At 41.8% G+C, this 15,614-nt stretch overlaps 1 protein-coding gene across 1 annotated transcript in view; it reads left to right on the top strand.

The window, feature by feature from the left end:
• GCKR (glucokinase regulator) overlaps positions 1-8,622 on the top strand; it is a 25,811-nt gene extending 17,189 nt beyond the window's left edge. The window contains 4 exon segments of the mRNA XM_028496588.1: positions 3,674-3,819; positions 6,393-6,531; positions 7,314-7,555; positions 8,613-8,622. Of these exon segments, the coding sequence (XP_028352389.1) occupies positions 3,674-3,819; positions 6,393-6,531; positions 7,314-7,555; positions 8,613-8,622 (537 nt within the window).
• Positions 8,623-15,614: the final 6,992 nt, after the last annotated feature.

The raw sequence follows: 15,614 nt of genomic DNA, 5'->3' as shown, positions 1-15,614 counted from the left end.
TGTCCTTTGATCACATCCAACTAGATAAAGTGTTCAAAAGTCACTTTCATTAAATTTTTTCTTTCTCTCTGGGGTTATGTTATTAATGTGATATACAGTTAGGTTCATTTATTTTTATTTGTTTTCAATTTTAGAGTTTTTTCAGTTTGGGGTCTAATTTTATCTTTTGAATATGTAAAACATAACATGATTTAAAAGTCAGAACTGGGGCTTCCCTGGTGGTGCAGTGGATGAGAGTCTGCCTGCCAGTGCAGCGGGCACGGATTCGAGCCCTGGTCTGAGAGGATCCCACATGCCGCGGAGCAACTGGGCCCGTGAGCCACAACTGCTGAGCCTGCGCGTCTGGAGCCTGTGCTCCGCAACAAGAGAGGCCGCTATAGTGAGAGGCCCGCGCACCGCGATGAAGAGTGGCCCCCGCTCGCCGCAACTAGAGAAAGGCCCCCGCAGAAGCGAGGACCCAACACAGCCATAAATAAAATAAATAAATAATTTTTTTTTTTTTCCGGTACGCGGGCCTCTCACCGTTGTGGCCTCTCCCGTTGCGGAGCGCAGGCTCAGCGGCCATGGCTCACGGGCCCAGCCGCTCCGCGGCATGTGGGATCCTCCCGGACTGGGGCACGAACCCGTGTCCCCTGCATCGGCAGGCGGACTCACAACCACTGTGCCACCAGGGAAGCCCAATAAATAAATTTTAAAAATTAAATAGTCAGAACTGTATAAAAAGATGTCCCATTTCCTTCTCTCTTCCTTCCATCCCATTCCCACTCATTCCTGCAAGAAACCAATTTCATTGCTGACTGACTTATCTCCTATGTTTCTTTTTACAAAAAAAGTGTGCGTGTGCGTGTATGCTTTGCATTTCTTTCTTTCTTTCTTATTTAAAAAAATTAATTAATTAATTTGTTTATTTTTCGCTGCGTTGGGTCTTCATTGCTGTGCACAGGCTTTCTCTAGTTGCGGAGAGCAGGGGCTACTCTCAGTTGCGGTGCACAGGCTTCTCATTGCAGTGGCTTCTCTTGCTGCGGAGCATGGGCTCTAGGCATGGGGGCGTCAGTAGTTGCGGCTCACAGGCTCTAGAGCGCAGGTGTATGGAACTCTTCCTCATTATTTTTCACATTCGGGTGTGCTCACACATTTGCAAGGGTTATTCGGGCAGTCTCTTACATAGGGCATTTGAACTGTGTGTTCATGTAAATACATGAAATATACTCATTTTCTAATGGTATTGTGGTCTTGATGACCCCTTGATTTTGAGTTCTTTATAAATTAGAGATATTAGTCCTTTATTTCTGCTATACAGTTGACAATTGAACAAGGCGGGGGGTTAGGGGCACTCATCCTCTGCACAGTGGAAAATGGTGTAACTTATGGTTGACCCTCTGTATCCATGGTTCCTCCCTATCCACATTCCTGGGATAGGATCATTGTAGTACTGTACTATTTACTATTGAAAAAAATCTGTGTATAAGTGGACCCTTGCAGTTCAAACCCGTGTTGTTCAAGGGTCAACTATATATTACATTTTCTTTGGGTTTTAACCATGCAAAAGTCTTTGCTTTAATTTTTCTGGGGTAGAACTTATCAATCTTTTATTGAATTTGGATCTTGATGAACAGAAAGCTCCCCTCACGCCACACCCACCCCCAGATTGTAAAGGAACTCCATCTGTGTTTTTCTTTTAGTACATGTTTTCTTCTAGTGAAAGTGGTCTTTCTCTTGCTCTCTTTTTTTTAAACCATTTTTTAAATTGAAATAGTTAATTTACAATGTTCTGTTACTTTCAGGTGTACAGCAAAGTGATTGTTTATATATATATATATATATATATTCCTTTTCAGATTCTTTTCCATTATAGGTTATTATAAGATATTGAATATAGTTCCCTGTGCTATACAGTAGGTCCCTGTTGTTTATTTTATATATAGTAATGTGTAAATGTTAATTCCAAACTATCATTAAGAGTTTATTCTTGTGTATAGGGTGAGGTATGGACCCAATTTTATATTTTTCTAAATGACTATCCAATTGTCCCAATATATATACTTAAAGTTGATCTTTTCCTGAGTGATTTGAGATGCTACCTGTATCAAATACTCAGTTCCCATGTGCACTGGTTTATTTCTGGACTTTCTTTCTGTCTATTGATGTGCTGGTACCATACTGTTTAATTATAGATGCTCTATGGTAAATTTAATGTCCGATAGAGTTAGTCCTCCCTTCAACACTTTTCTATAGAATTGCTGCCCTTTTTCCGCATGAACTTTAAAATGAACGTGTCTAGCTTCAAATTATATAAAATTTAAAGTATTTTTTTGTTAATGGTAGTTAATGGTATAAATGGTTGGTGATATAAATGGTTAATGATGTAACCCAGATTTGATTGATCTCTCCCCCACAGGGCAGTCTGACATGCAGCCTATAGCATCAGTACTGCATACTGGCCAGCTTCATTCTGATTGGTCAGATTTCTATTCTTATACTCAGTGTCTTTGTCGATCACTTGTTAAGTATTTTCAGTATACCCCCTGCTAGGGGTTTGTGTGACCAGCTATTTATAGAGTTGCAGAATAAGGAGGTAGAAGTAGTAGCCTGTTTCCTCAGCCTGGCTAGGACCAAATACTTAACCCCCTCAATTCCTTTACTGGACTCCTGTTGCCCTCAAAGTTTGGTAATAGATATTATAAGTGCAAGATATGAGGGCCAAGAACAGGTGATAGTTATTCCCACAGTACCACGTGTTTGTATAACATTTCAGTTTTCATTGTGCTTTCACATCCATTATCTCATTCATCCAGGAAATGATCGTGGCAAAGTAGGAAATGCCCTCATCACTAAATCAGGAGACCTGGATTTAGGTCCTGATTCTACGTCTCACTATCAACTTTACTTCTGACCTCTAGTTTCCAGATATGTAGAAACAGGTATAGAAAAAAACCTATTTCATAGGGTTGTTATAAGGATTAAATTGAATTAATTTTTCAACAAACATGTATTGATCAGTAATTATGTGTCAGCCATTATCAAAAAGACTGGGGCTCTTGAGCAAAATAAGACACCACCTCTGCTCTCAAGGAGCCTTTAGTTTAGTGGAATGAATCCCAGGATTTCCACTTCTCCCCTGTCTGGTACCTGAGTAACAAGAGGAAAGTGCTGGTAAGAGCAAAATCCTACTGTGGAAGGACTCAGGGAAGATACCTGTCTACCAAGGGTCGAAAACACAAATATGTGGGGAATTCCCTGGTGGTCCAGTGGTTAGGACTCAGCACTTTCACTGCCATGGGTCCAGGTTCAATCCTTGGTTGGCGAACTAAGATCCTGCAAGCTGTGCAGATGACCAAAAAAAAAAAAAAAAAAAAAAAAAAATAAGAAAAGAAAAGAAAAGAAAGAAAGAAAACCCCACAAATATGTGAAGCTGCTAGGTTTGCCTGGAATGGTCCTGGCTGATGGAGCAAATTATGTCTACTTTTTTGGGGGGTGCCATGCTGAGCAGCATGTGGGCTCAGACCCATGCCCCCTCCGTTGGAAGCATGGACCCTTAACCACTGGACTGCCGGGGAAGTCCCTATGTCTGCATTTTTGATCCCTGGATTCCTGTCAGATAATGAGGTCCTGTTCACCCTGCTGCTTTAATGTCCCCTAATTTTCAATATCCCCATGTGTCTGCCCTATTTAGAAGTTCCAGCATGAGCTAAGCACCAAGTGGGTGCTGAATACGGTGAGTACAGGGGCCCATGTGCTTCTTGGGAAGATCCTCCAAAACCACATGTTGGACCTCCACATGTGCAACTCCAAGCTCTTCTGGCGGGCTCTGGTCATGCTGCAGCTAGGACATGATGGGATGGGGCTGGGTGGGGCCTGGCTTCAATGCCTAGGCTGCCATAGGAAGGCGTATTTCAGAGGTATGTAGAAGTGTAGGGGTAAGCGTTGACTTTTCTCTTGTGCCTCTCCTCCTCCTTCTATCAGGCCCAGCCTCTCCTCTAAGAAGTATACGTGCACACACGGGTGCGTGTTTGTGCAATTATAACTATTAGGCAAGATTCTTTCAGTTACACATATGTGTGACAGAAATCCAATTTGTACTGGTTTAACTAAGCAAGGCAAATGATTGGTTCATGTAACTGAATAGTCCCAGGGTAGATAGATCCAGAAACACAAAATGACATGCTCCAGAACTTTCAGCGCTTAGCTCTGCTTTCCTCTGTGTTGCTCTCATTCTCAGGCAGGTTTTCTCCACTAGGTGGCAAATTGGCCGCCAGCAGTGCCAGCCTAACATCCTACCAATTTAGCAACTCTGGCAGAAGGAGAGTTTATCTGTCCCTGCGATTCCTGCAAACACCTGGGGGAGGGTCCTCATTGGTTTGTCTTGGGTCACATGCCCATCCCTGAGCCAATCACTGTTCTCCAGGGGAAAGCAGCCCTCTGCCCAGGCCTGGGTCACCCATGCTCTCCATTTAAGATTGCAGTGGAGGAAGGGGCATGAAGTGAGCCTCAATCAAACAGTGTGGCCTGAGAATGGGGAAGCAATAATTCCCCAGAGGAAAATCAAGGTGCTGATACCAGGAGGAGGAGGCATGGATGCTGAGCAGATAGCACAACAGATGGTCCTGAAAGTAGGGTTGCTAGATATAGCAAAGAAAAATATAGGACACTGGTTAAATTTGAATTTCAGAGAAATAAAGAATAATTTTTAGTATAAGTATATCCCATGCAATATTTGAGAGATACTTATACTAATTTTTAAAAATTATCCATCTGAAATTCCATTTAACTGGGTATCCAATATTTTTTTTTTGTTTGTTTGTTTTTGTTTTGTTTTGTTTTTGCTGTACACGGGCCTCTCACTGTTGTGGCCTCTCCCGTTGCGGAGCACAGGCTCCGGACGCGCAGGCCCAGCGGCCGTGGCTCACGGGCCCAGCCGCTCCGCGGCATGTGGGATCCTCCCGGACCGGGGCACGAACCCGTTTCCCCTGCATCGGCAGGCGGGCTCTCAACCACTGCGCCACCAGGGGAGCCCCAATATTTTTATTTGCTAAATCTGGCAAATCTACATGAAAGGAACCAATGAATGGGCGTTTAGTGAGCAGCCACCAGGGCCCTAAAACAACCTTCGCGAATGAGTAAAACCAACCAACCAACTGGGAAAAAAAATCCTTTATGCTTTTCTAGTTCCTGGAGTTGGGGCAGGTAGGGGGAGCCAGAGCTACCTATGACCCAGTCCTTGCCATCCCAGAGTGGCCTATCTAATGGAGGAGAGACAAAACCAACACTTGAAACAGAGAACAAGTAAGTGTCAAATTGCATGATCCTTTCTGAAGTCCAATAGAACATCAAAGAAGGTAGGATCTATGCACTATAGCAAAGCAGAAGACTTCATGGAAGAGGTGATGTTTGAGCTAGGCCTTCTGGTTATGGCTTGGAGAGGTGAAGGACAGAAGGGCACTTTTGTTAGAAGGAATATTAGCCAAGGCCCAGAGCGGGGCTAGGCATGATATGTGAGGGACACAGGTCTGAAGTCATTTTACAGAGTGGTGAGGGAGCAGGAAGGGGAGAAACTGTGGAAGATTAAAAGCCAGAGACAGGAATTTGGACTTGCCAAACAGCACAAACATCTGTGCTGTCAAAGATGGTAGCCACCAGTCACATGTGGCTATTGAGCACTTGAACTGAACTCCAAATTTTATTTAAAAAGTGACACATGTAAAATTTTCATTAAATGCAACTTTATTCTTTTGGTAGGACTATATTTCACTTTTGCATTGAAATTCAGCACCTGAATTGAAATGTGCTGTAATTGTAAAATACAAACTGGATTTCAAAGACATGGTACAAAAATATTGTAAAATATCTCACTAATAATTTTTAATACTGTTGATATGTTGAAATGATATTTTGGATGAAATAAAACATGACCAAAATTTATTTCACCTGTTTCTTTTTTAATGCTGTGCTAGAAAATTTTAAATTACATATGTGACTCAATATATTTCTATTGGACAGTGCTGAGCTAGATAGAGAGGAAAAGGGTGGTGAAAAAATAGAAGCAGTGTTTGCAGATGAACTGTCTTACAGCAGTATAAAGGATGGATGTGGTTAGGGAGGAAACCAGAAGGAATGAGTTCAGTTTAATATGACCAACCTTTGGGATTGTGGGGATAAGGCCAAAAATACGACCAATTTGCCATTAATTCTCCAGTGTAACCCAGCCAATCAAGGCCCACCACCAACCCTTTTACCCCAGTTTTCCTTTACAACTGGGGATTGTGAGTTTGGGATTGCCTACAGGGACGAATTCTCTACAGCTGGTCTTCGACATCCCAGACTCCCACTCTCCCTTGACCCCATTCTCAGCTCCCATGGCTTTCTAGCCCAGCATGGACATTACCACTTCTTCCACAGCGGTTCTAGGGACAGCCCAAGGCTCGATGCATCGAGAGCCTCCTCCAGGCGATCCACTTCCCTCAGCCACTGTCGGATGATATTCGAGCAGCTCCCATCTCCTTCCACGTCTAGGTTGCACACGAGAAGGAGCAGGTAACTCGCGAACTGCTAGTCATCTAGCAAACACTGAGTACTTACGATGTGTCAGGAACTTGTCTCGGCACTGAGTTTACAAAGCTCAGTGACACTCTGCAAGGAGCTCCCCCTGTTCATGGAGGAGACATGATTGTGACAAGTAGTCAGAGAAGTGTGAAAAATGTACTACAGGGGTGCCGAAAAGGAGTCTTTAGTTTTGCCTAGGAGGGGAGTCAGGAAAGAGAGGGAGAACTGGGTCACGAACCAATCTTGATGAATATGAGTTTTCTGGGTCAGGATGAAGGCTACTCTCTGCTCTTGACCCACCTCATCTTTTTTTTTTTAATTTATTTATTATTTTATTTATTTTTGGCTGCGTTGGGTCTTCGTTGCTGAACGCAGGCTTTCTCCAGTTGCGGTGAGTGGGGGCTACTCTTCGTTGCGGTGCGCGGGCTTCTCATCGCGGTGGCTTCGCCTGTTGTGGAGCACGGGCTCTAGGGTGTGCGGGCTTCAGTAGCTGTGGCTCACGGGCTCCAGAGCGCAGACTCAGTAGTTGTAGCGCACGGGCTTAGTTGCTCCACGGCGTGTGGGATCTTCCGGGACCAGGGCTCGAACTCGTGTCCCCTGCATTGGCAGGCGGGTTCTTAACCACTGCGCCACGAGGGAAGCCCCTCCATTTTATTCTTGCATCCAACCTGGTATCTTCTGGCTCCCACACTGAATGCCCTAGCTCCTCCAGGGTTCTTCCTCAGACGACCTCACTTTCTCAGGCTTCAGTTCTCTCTGCCTCTTCCCCACAGGCGATCCCCATAGCCTTGCTGAGCCTCCTATTCCGGTGCTCCATCCCTGAGGCCCAGGCATACCTGGCTGCAGCTCCCCCTGTCCGTGAGGCTTTCAGGAGCTCCCTCACCCGGCCAGATCGGAAGCGCAACGCGGACCTCTTGGAGACCCTAGATCCTGCTGTGCCGCGAACTGGTGTTTCTGGGCGCGTGGAGGGGGCCAGCCCACCCCACGGGGACTTGTTGGGCCAGCAGCACGTGAAGTGGGAGGAGAGGCCCAGTCTCCAGGAGCACCAGCCGCCCAGGCTGGGGGACAGCGTCTCTCTCCTTTGGGGAGATCTTGCTGTTCACCCAGTGGTATCCACTTTCCCTGGCATATTCTGATTTCAGAAATAAAACTGAATGTCTTGTTTCGAAAAGTTAGCTTTCTACTGAGATCAGAGTCAATAGATCAGAGGTGGAACAAGATGAGTGTCATGGCTCGGTCCCAACAGCAGTTTTGTTTCTTTATGTCTCCACCTGCTTCCCAACTCCATTTCAGTGGTCACTGACCCAAACCTTATTCCAGCTTCTTTATATCCCCCCATCTCCAACACGTAGGTGCACACGTGCACGCACACACACAGACTTCACTCCTACAAAGAATCACACAAGCAAGGAGAGGTGGGAACTTAGATAATTCCAGGGAAAGAGGGAAGAAGTTGTGTCCCCAACATAGGACACCCAGAAAATAACAATCCCAATTAGGCATGACAGGATCCTCATCACTAGAATGAGTGCTACATCCACACACTGGACCATAAAGTGAGTGTTGCATCCCTACCCAGTGTTTGTAAAGGGAACATTAGGAACTCTGAGGGTGCCAGAGTGGGACCCAACACACACTAGAGAACCCACTCTGAACATTTTAGACCTCAGCTGTCACCTGTTTTGACAAATCAAAGGCACCCTCGCTCATCCCAGACCCATGCCAGCTCTTCAGTGCCTATGACTGTGACCATGGTAGTAGAGAGCTGGCTCCCCCTTGTGGTCAAGAAGTACCTAGGTGATAGACACTCAGGAACTCTCTGGGGACAAAACCTCTCTGAAGCTCACTTGACCCTTTCTGCAGGAGGGTGACTGCTAAGGAGCCAAACAGATTTCAGTTTTATGAAGATAGAGTATTCAATCTTTTAAAGACAGCCATAAGTTCCCTCTCTATATCTGTGGGCCTCCAGCCTCTGTCTGAACTCTCTTTTCCTGTTCTATTGATATATCTACGTTTACTTTGCTACCTTAGGTCTTTAACCAATGCCCCTTTCCTCAACACCGTTCCCATAGTGCCTTCTGACTGCCATCGATTTGGTTTTTATCCTCCACAAACACCTCTTCCTAACTCTACAACTCAAGAGGAGTAAAGTTAGGAAAAGATCCTGCAAAGGCTCTCAGCTTCTCTTTACCCACAACTCTCCCCCATGTGCTTCCATTAAGTAAATTCATCTCTCATCCTGGCATCATAAGCAGGGTCAAGTCAGAGAAGATACCCAGCTTTCCAGGGCTGGAGGAGGCAGAGCCAACATGTGCAGTAGCTCTACTCCCACATGTGGAATGGATAGGGTGCAGGGTCAGGTTTCCCCAAGGCTGGATGCAGAAGGACACTAGAAGTCCAGAGGTTCTTTCTTTTTTATTTCTTTTTTTTTTTTTTTTTTTACTTGCCAAGTACTTGGATGGTGCAACAATATCAAGTGAATTCAATTTGTATACAGTGATACTCAGGTGTTATAAACAAGGTGGTATACTGCTCACCTTGGGAAACTGTAGAGGCTGGGCTACACTCTGGCATTGAAGAGGAGGAAAAGATGACTAAGACCTGATCCCCACCCCCTAGGAACTCACAAGCAGATGTGAGCAATTGCAATACAGGACAGAGATCATTGAAGTGGATTCCAACAGCTGGCTAGGTACAGAGAACTGCCAGAATTGTTCTGAGGATATTACAGGGTAGGCCAAGAATCAAGGACAGCTTTGGAAGAAGGAGGCTGGGGTGGAGTGAGGGAACATTCAAAGAAAACCTGGGAAAGTTTGGAGACTTGCATGGGTGTGTGGATCCAATATCAGAGAGTCAGGTCATTGTCAGTGGAACCTGAGCTCTAGCAAGAGCTAAAGAGATTCAAAGATTTTTAAAGACCTATCCAGATGCAAAAGGTAGGGTGACAACTTTTACCACTATTTAGAGAAAGCAAATATCTGAGGGCAAGAACAGCTAGAGAGTAATCTGCATCAACACAAGACAGTAATTTCTCCTGAAATGACTAAAAGGGTCTAACCCAAAAGACTGGGTTGGATTGTGGAGGATGAAGGAAAAAATTCCCTGCTATATCTATTTACTAGATCAAAAGTAAGAGGTGCAGAGGCAGAAGATATTTGGATATTGCATATACTTCATATTTAATGTATTTAAAGATGGAACTCATGATCTCTCCCCCAAGTCAGCTATTCTTTTTATAACTTAGGTGGTCTGGAATATTAGGGTGGAGCAAGTTCCCATAGGACAGTAAGGTTGAAGGAGGATTTGGGGACCACGTAAGAGGTAGAGGGGCTCCAACATGGCTCTATGGATGGGCCCTACAAGCACAGCAAAATGTCTAAGATCCAATCTAAACTCAGGTATGGTTTAGAGAGGTGGGTCAAATCCTAGGGCTGACGGGACAGGCACTGCATCTAGGTCGCAAAATGCTTTCATCCTGGAAAAGAGAAGAACTGGGCTTAACTGTAAACTAGTGGCTGGGGTGCTGTGGTATGAGAGAGATAGGAAGAAGAGCCTGGAGCACCCTGTAGTGCCAGAAAGTAACAAAGTCCTCTTAAAAACAAAAGGATGGAGTCATGTCAAAGGGACCTAGGAGCCCACCTGAAAGAGCTCCCAGTGGCCGAAGCTGGAACAATTTGAGCAACAATATAAATAATGTCGTATTGGACTATAACACAAAGTAGAAATTAGGTGTACATGAGTTCATACTGATATAATAAAATAATTAAATAAATAAATAAGGAGCCAAATCTCCCTAACACAAGAATTCCAAATAATATATGTAGATATACCCCACTCCAGGAAATGGAGCTTAATAATCCCTCACTCTCTACAACCCCTGTATGGGCAAAAGTAAGAGGCTTGTTTCCAAAGAACAGAGTACTGAAAGAGAAAAATAGAAGCTTCACATTGGAGAAGTCTGTCAAGCATTACCTTAACCGAGTACTGGAAATTAGCATCACCAATTGATATCATGTACCACCTGATACGATGTAACGAGAAGGGCACATCACCTCAGTATTCTTCCCCAAACCTCAGTCTAAGCATAAGGAAAACATTAGAGAAACCCAAATTTAAGGACATTTTACAAAAGAACTGCCTAGTACTCCTCAAAACAATAAAGGTCATAGAAAACAAAGATTGAGAAACCAAACAACAGTTGTTACTATATAGGACCTACAGTACTCAAAGGAGAAATAAACAAATCCACAATCATAGTGAAAATTTTATACACTTGTCTTAGTAATTGGTGGAACTATATTCAGTATCCTGTAATAAACCATAATGGAAAAGAATATGAAAAGAATATATAAGTATAATTGAATCACTTTGCTCTGCAGCAGAAATTTATACAACATTGTAAATCAACTATACTTCAATAAAATAAATTTTTTTAAAAAAGAGACAAGAAAGAAAACTATCAGGAAAAAAAAAAAAAAGACTGAGAAACCATCACAAGACCAGAGGAGATGAAGGAGGCATGACAACTAAATACAGGTCCTGGACAAAAAAAGGACATTAGTGGAAAAACTGGTGAAATTCGAATGAAGTATGGAGTTTAGTTAATAGTGAATGTACCATAGATTTTTCAAATATAATAAAGTTAAAACATTAGGTGAAACTGGGTGAAGGACATACAGTAACTCACTGTGCTATCTTTGCAACTTTTCTGTAAATCAAAAATTTCCAAGATAAAGTGTTCTTTTCTTTTAAGGTCAAATTTATTGCCATAAAGTTATTCATAATACATTATTATTTTTTTCCTTGTTGGTTATCTATTTTAAATATAGCAGTGTGTACGTACATTTCAATCCCAAACTTCCAGTCTATCCCTCCTCGCAACCCTTCCCCCTTGGTAACCACAAGTTTATTCTCTAAGTCTGTGAGTCTGTTTCTGTTTTGTAAATAAGTTCATTTGTATCCATTTTTTTTAGATTCCACATATAAGTGATATCATATGACATTTTTCTTTCTCTGTGTGACTCACTTCACTTAGTATGATAGTCTCCAGGTCCATCCACGTTGCTGCAAATGGCATTATTTCATTCTTCTTAATGGCTGAATAATACTCCATTGTATATATGTACCCCACTTCTTTATCCATTCCTTTGTTGATGGACATTTAGGTTGCTTCCATGTCTTGGCTATTGTAAACAGTGCTGCAGTGAACATTGGGGTGCATGTATCCTTTCAAACCATGTTTTTCTCTGGATATATGCCTGGGAGTGGGATTGCTGGATCATATGGTAGCTTTCAAATAAAGTTGTCTTTTTTTTTTTTTTTTTTGCTGTACGCGGGCCTCTCACTGTTGTGGCCTCTCCCGTTGCGGAGCACAGGCTCCGGACGCGCAGGCTCAGCGGCCATGGCTCACGGGCCCAGCCGCTCCGCGGCATGTGGGATCTTCCCGGACCGGGGCACGAACCCGCGTCTCCTGCATCGGCAGGCGGACTCTCAACCACTGCGCCACCAGGGAAGCCCCAAATAAAGTTTTTAAAAAAATAAAATTAAAATTACTACAGTAACAAGTATATGGGAAGAGGTAAGTAGAGTTATAATATCCTAAGGCCCTTGATTTATCCATAAAAAGGATAAAGGTTTTGATTAATTTAAGAATTTGATAGGTTAAATGTGCATATTGCATTTTAAAAAGAATCTACTAAAAATGGGGTTGGCAAACTCTTTCTATAAAGGGATGGACAGGAAATATTTTCATCTTTGCAGGCCCCCTGTAGTCTTTGTTGTAACTACTCAACTCTACTGTGGTAGCATGAAAGCAGACAGACTGTGTATAAAATGGGTGTGGCTGTGTTCCAAAAATTCTTCTTTTACAAAAATAAGCAGCAAGCTAGATTTGACCTGCCTGCCACCGTTTGCCAACCCCAGCACTAAAAGAACAGAAACAGAGAGTATAACTTCCAGTCAGTAAAGGGGAAAATAGAGAGATTAATTTAAAATACTTAGTTGTCTAAATAAAGACAAGAAGAAAGAGAAAAATATAAAACAGGAAAAAATAGAAAGTACAAAGTAAAAGGGTAGATTTTGGTCTAATATTTTAGCAATTACATTAAATGTAAGTGGAATACATGCTCCAGTTAAAATCTATTTATTTTAGATGTATCACTTACAAATAACATATATTTATTTTATTGAAGTATAGTTGTTTTACAATGTTGTGTTAATTTCTGCTGTACAGCAACGTGATTCAGTTATATAAATACTCTTTTTCATATTCCTTTCCATTATGGTTTATTATAGGATATTAAATATAGTTCCCTGCACTATACAGTAGGACTTTGTTGTTTATCCATTCTATATGTAAGAGTTTGTATCTGCTATTCCCAAACTCCCAATCCATCCCTCCCACACCCCACCCCCTTGGCAAGCACAAGTCTGTTCTCTATATCTGTGAGTCTGTTTCTGTTTTGTAGATTAGTTCATTTGTGTCATATTTTAGATTCCACATATAAGTGATATCATAACAAATAACATATATTTAGATTTTGGTTTATTTTGTATCCAATATTACAACAAAGGGATATAGAACGGTTGAAAGTGAAAGAGTGGAAAAAGATATACCATGCAAATACCAACCAAAAGAAAACTGCTATAGCAATACTAATATTAGACACAATAAGTTAAGGCAAAAAACATTACTAGAGATAGAGGGTCGGCATAATGATAAAAGATTTAATTCACCAGTAATAAACTATGATTTTAAATAACAAGTAAAAATATATAAAGCAAGGGGGCTTCCCTGGTGGCACAGTGGATAAGAATCCGCCTGACAATGCAGGGGACACCGGTTCGAGCCCTGGTCCGGGAGGATACCACATGCCACGGAGCAACTAAGCCCATGCACCACAATTACTGAGCCTGCGTGCCACAACTACTGAAGCCCGCGCTCCTAGAGCCTGTGCTCCGCAACAAGAGAAGCCACCACAATGAGAAGCCCACGCACCACAACGAAGAGTAGCTGCCGCTCCCCACAACTAGAGAAAGCCCGCACGCAGCAACGAAGACCCAACACAGCCACACACACACACAAATATATATATATGGCAAAAATCTACAGTACTCAAAGGAGAAATAAACAAATGCACAATCATAGTGGGAAATTTTACACACTTGTCTTAGTAGTTGGTGGAAAAGAGCAGACAAAAGCTTAGGAATAATATAGACTTGAACATCAAGATTAACAGAATTGGACTTTCCTGGCGGTCCAGTGGTTAAGACTGTGCACTTCCACTGCATGGGGCACAGGTTCCATCCCTGGTTGGGGAACTAAGATCCTGCACGACCAAAAAAAAGATTAGCAGAATTGACCAAATGGACTTAGACTACCATCACCACCTTCCACCCCACCACAGGCAGCAGGGGAAGCTCTGAAGAGACACTATTTTTAACACTTGCAGAAAATGTCTTATCTTTAAGCACAGATAGAATTTTTTTAATTGACCATAAACTGCGAATAAAGTCTTAAAACTATTTCAAAGGACTGAAATTAAAGTTTATATTCTGACCACAATGCAACTTTGGTAGACAACTAGAAAATCTCCTCATGTCTAGAAAATTTTAAATTTCTACTAAATAATTATGGATCAAAGAAGAAATCATTATGGAAATTAGAAAATAGTTGGAACAGAATGATAACAAAAATTCTATATATCATAACTTGTGGAATGAAGCTAAAGTAGTAATTAGGAGGAAATTTATATCTTCAAATGCACAATTAAGGGAAAAGGGCTAAAAGTGAATGATCAGGCATTCATCTTAAGAAGTTAGAAAAAGAACCCAGCACAATAAATCCAAAGAAAGTAGAAGTAGTTATATGTCAATTATACCTCAATAAGCCTGGGGGAGGGGGAAGAAAGTAGAAGTAAGGAAATAATAAAGACAAAAGCATAACTTATTGAAATAGAGTACAAATATACAGAAAAGTTCATTCTTTGAAGGGATTAATTACAATTGATAAATCTTTAGCAAGATAGATAAAGGAAAAGGAAGAGAGAGAGAGAGGGAGGAAAGGCACAAATAATCAATATCAGAAACACAAAGGCGACAGTACTACCTTTGAATAGCTTTATGTCAATACATTTGAAAATGTAGATGAAATAGAAAACTTGCTAGAAAATATAGCTCTCCTAAGCTGACTCAAAAAAAAAAAAAACCCCGAAACAAAAACAAATTGTCAATAGTATTATAACCTTCAAATAAGTTCAATCTGTAGTCAAAAATCTTCACTCAAAGAAATCTCCAGGCTTGTATGGCTTTGCTGATGAGTTGTACCAAATGCTGAAGGATCAAATAGTTCCATCTTCTATAAACTCTTTCTGAGCATTAAAAAAAAAATAGAGGAAACATTCCCCAACTCATAAGTCTAGTATAACCTTGATACCAAAAGCCTGAAAAGGACAGAGCAAGAGAGGAAAATTACAGATTGGCTTCACCCATAAAAATAGGTCACAAAAATTCTAAAAAAAATTAGCAACTGGAATGCAGCAATACATTTAAAGACAAAATGCCCAATTAACTTATGAAGGTGTGTTCACACATTAGTAATTACCAGTAATCAGAGAAATTTATGTTAAAACCACAATGAAATATCATTACCACATATACCAGGTTGGCTAAAATTAAACAGCCTGACAATACTATATTGGCATGAAAAAAGAGCAAGAAGAACTGCTATTCACCACTGGCGGAACTATTAATTGGCATAACCACTTAGGAAAGACAGTTTGGCACTGTCTACTAAAGTTTGAGTTACACCTACTCTATAACCTAGCAATTCCACTCTTAGATAGATACTTCGATCAGACATTCTCAAATTGTGATTCCTGACCAACAGTCTCAGCATCATCTGGAAACTTCCTAGAAATGCCAAATTCCTGGCCTCCAGTCCAACTGAATCAGCAATCAGTGCCCAGCAATCTGTGTTTTAACAAGCCCTCCAGATGATTCTGATACATGTTAAAGCTTGAAAACCACTGCCATAGAGAAATAGGAATATATGTTCACCGAGACACATGGACAAG

Source organism: Physeter macrocephalus, chromosome 12 (genome assembly GCF_002837175.3).
Source record: "Physeter macrocephalus isolate SW-GA chromosome 12, ASM283717v5, whole genome shotgun sequence".
In the NCBI taxonomy this organism is placed as follows: domain Eukaryota; kingdom Metazoa; phylum Chordata; class Mammalia; order Artiodactyla; family Physeteridae; genus Physeter; species Physeter macrocephalus.
Note: the sequence above shows the minus strand (reverse complement) of the source record. Positions and strands in the feature narration are given on the sequence as shown.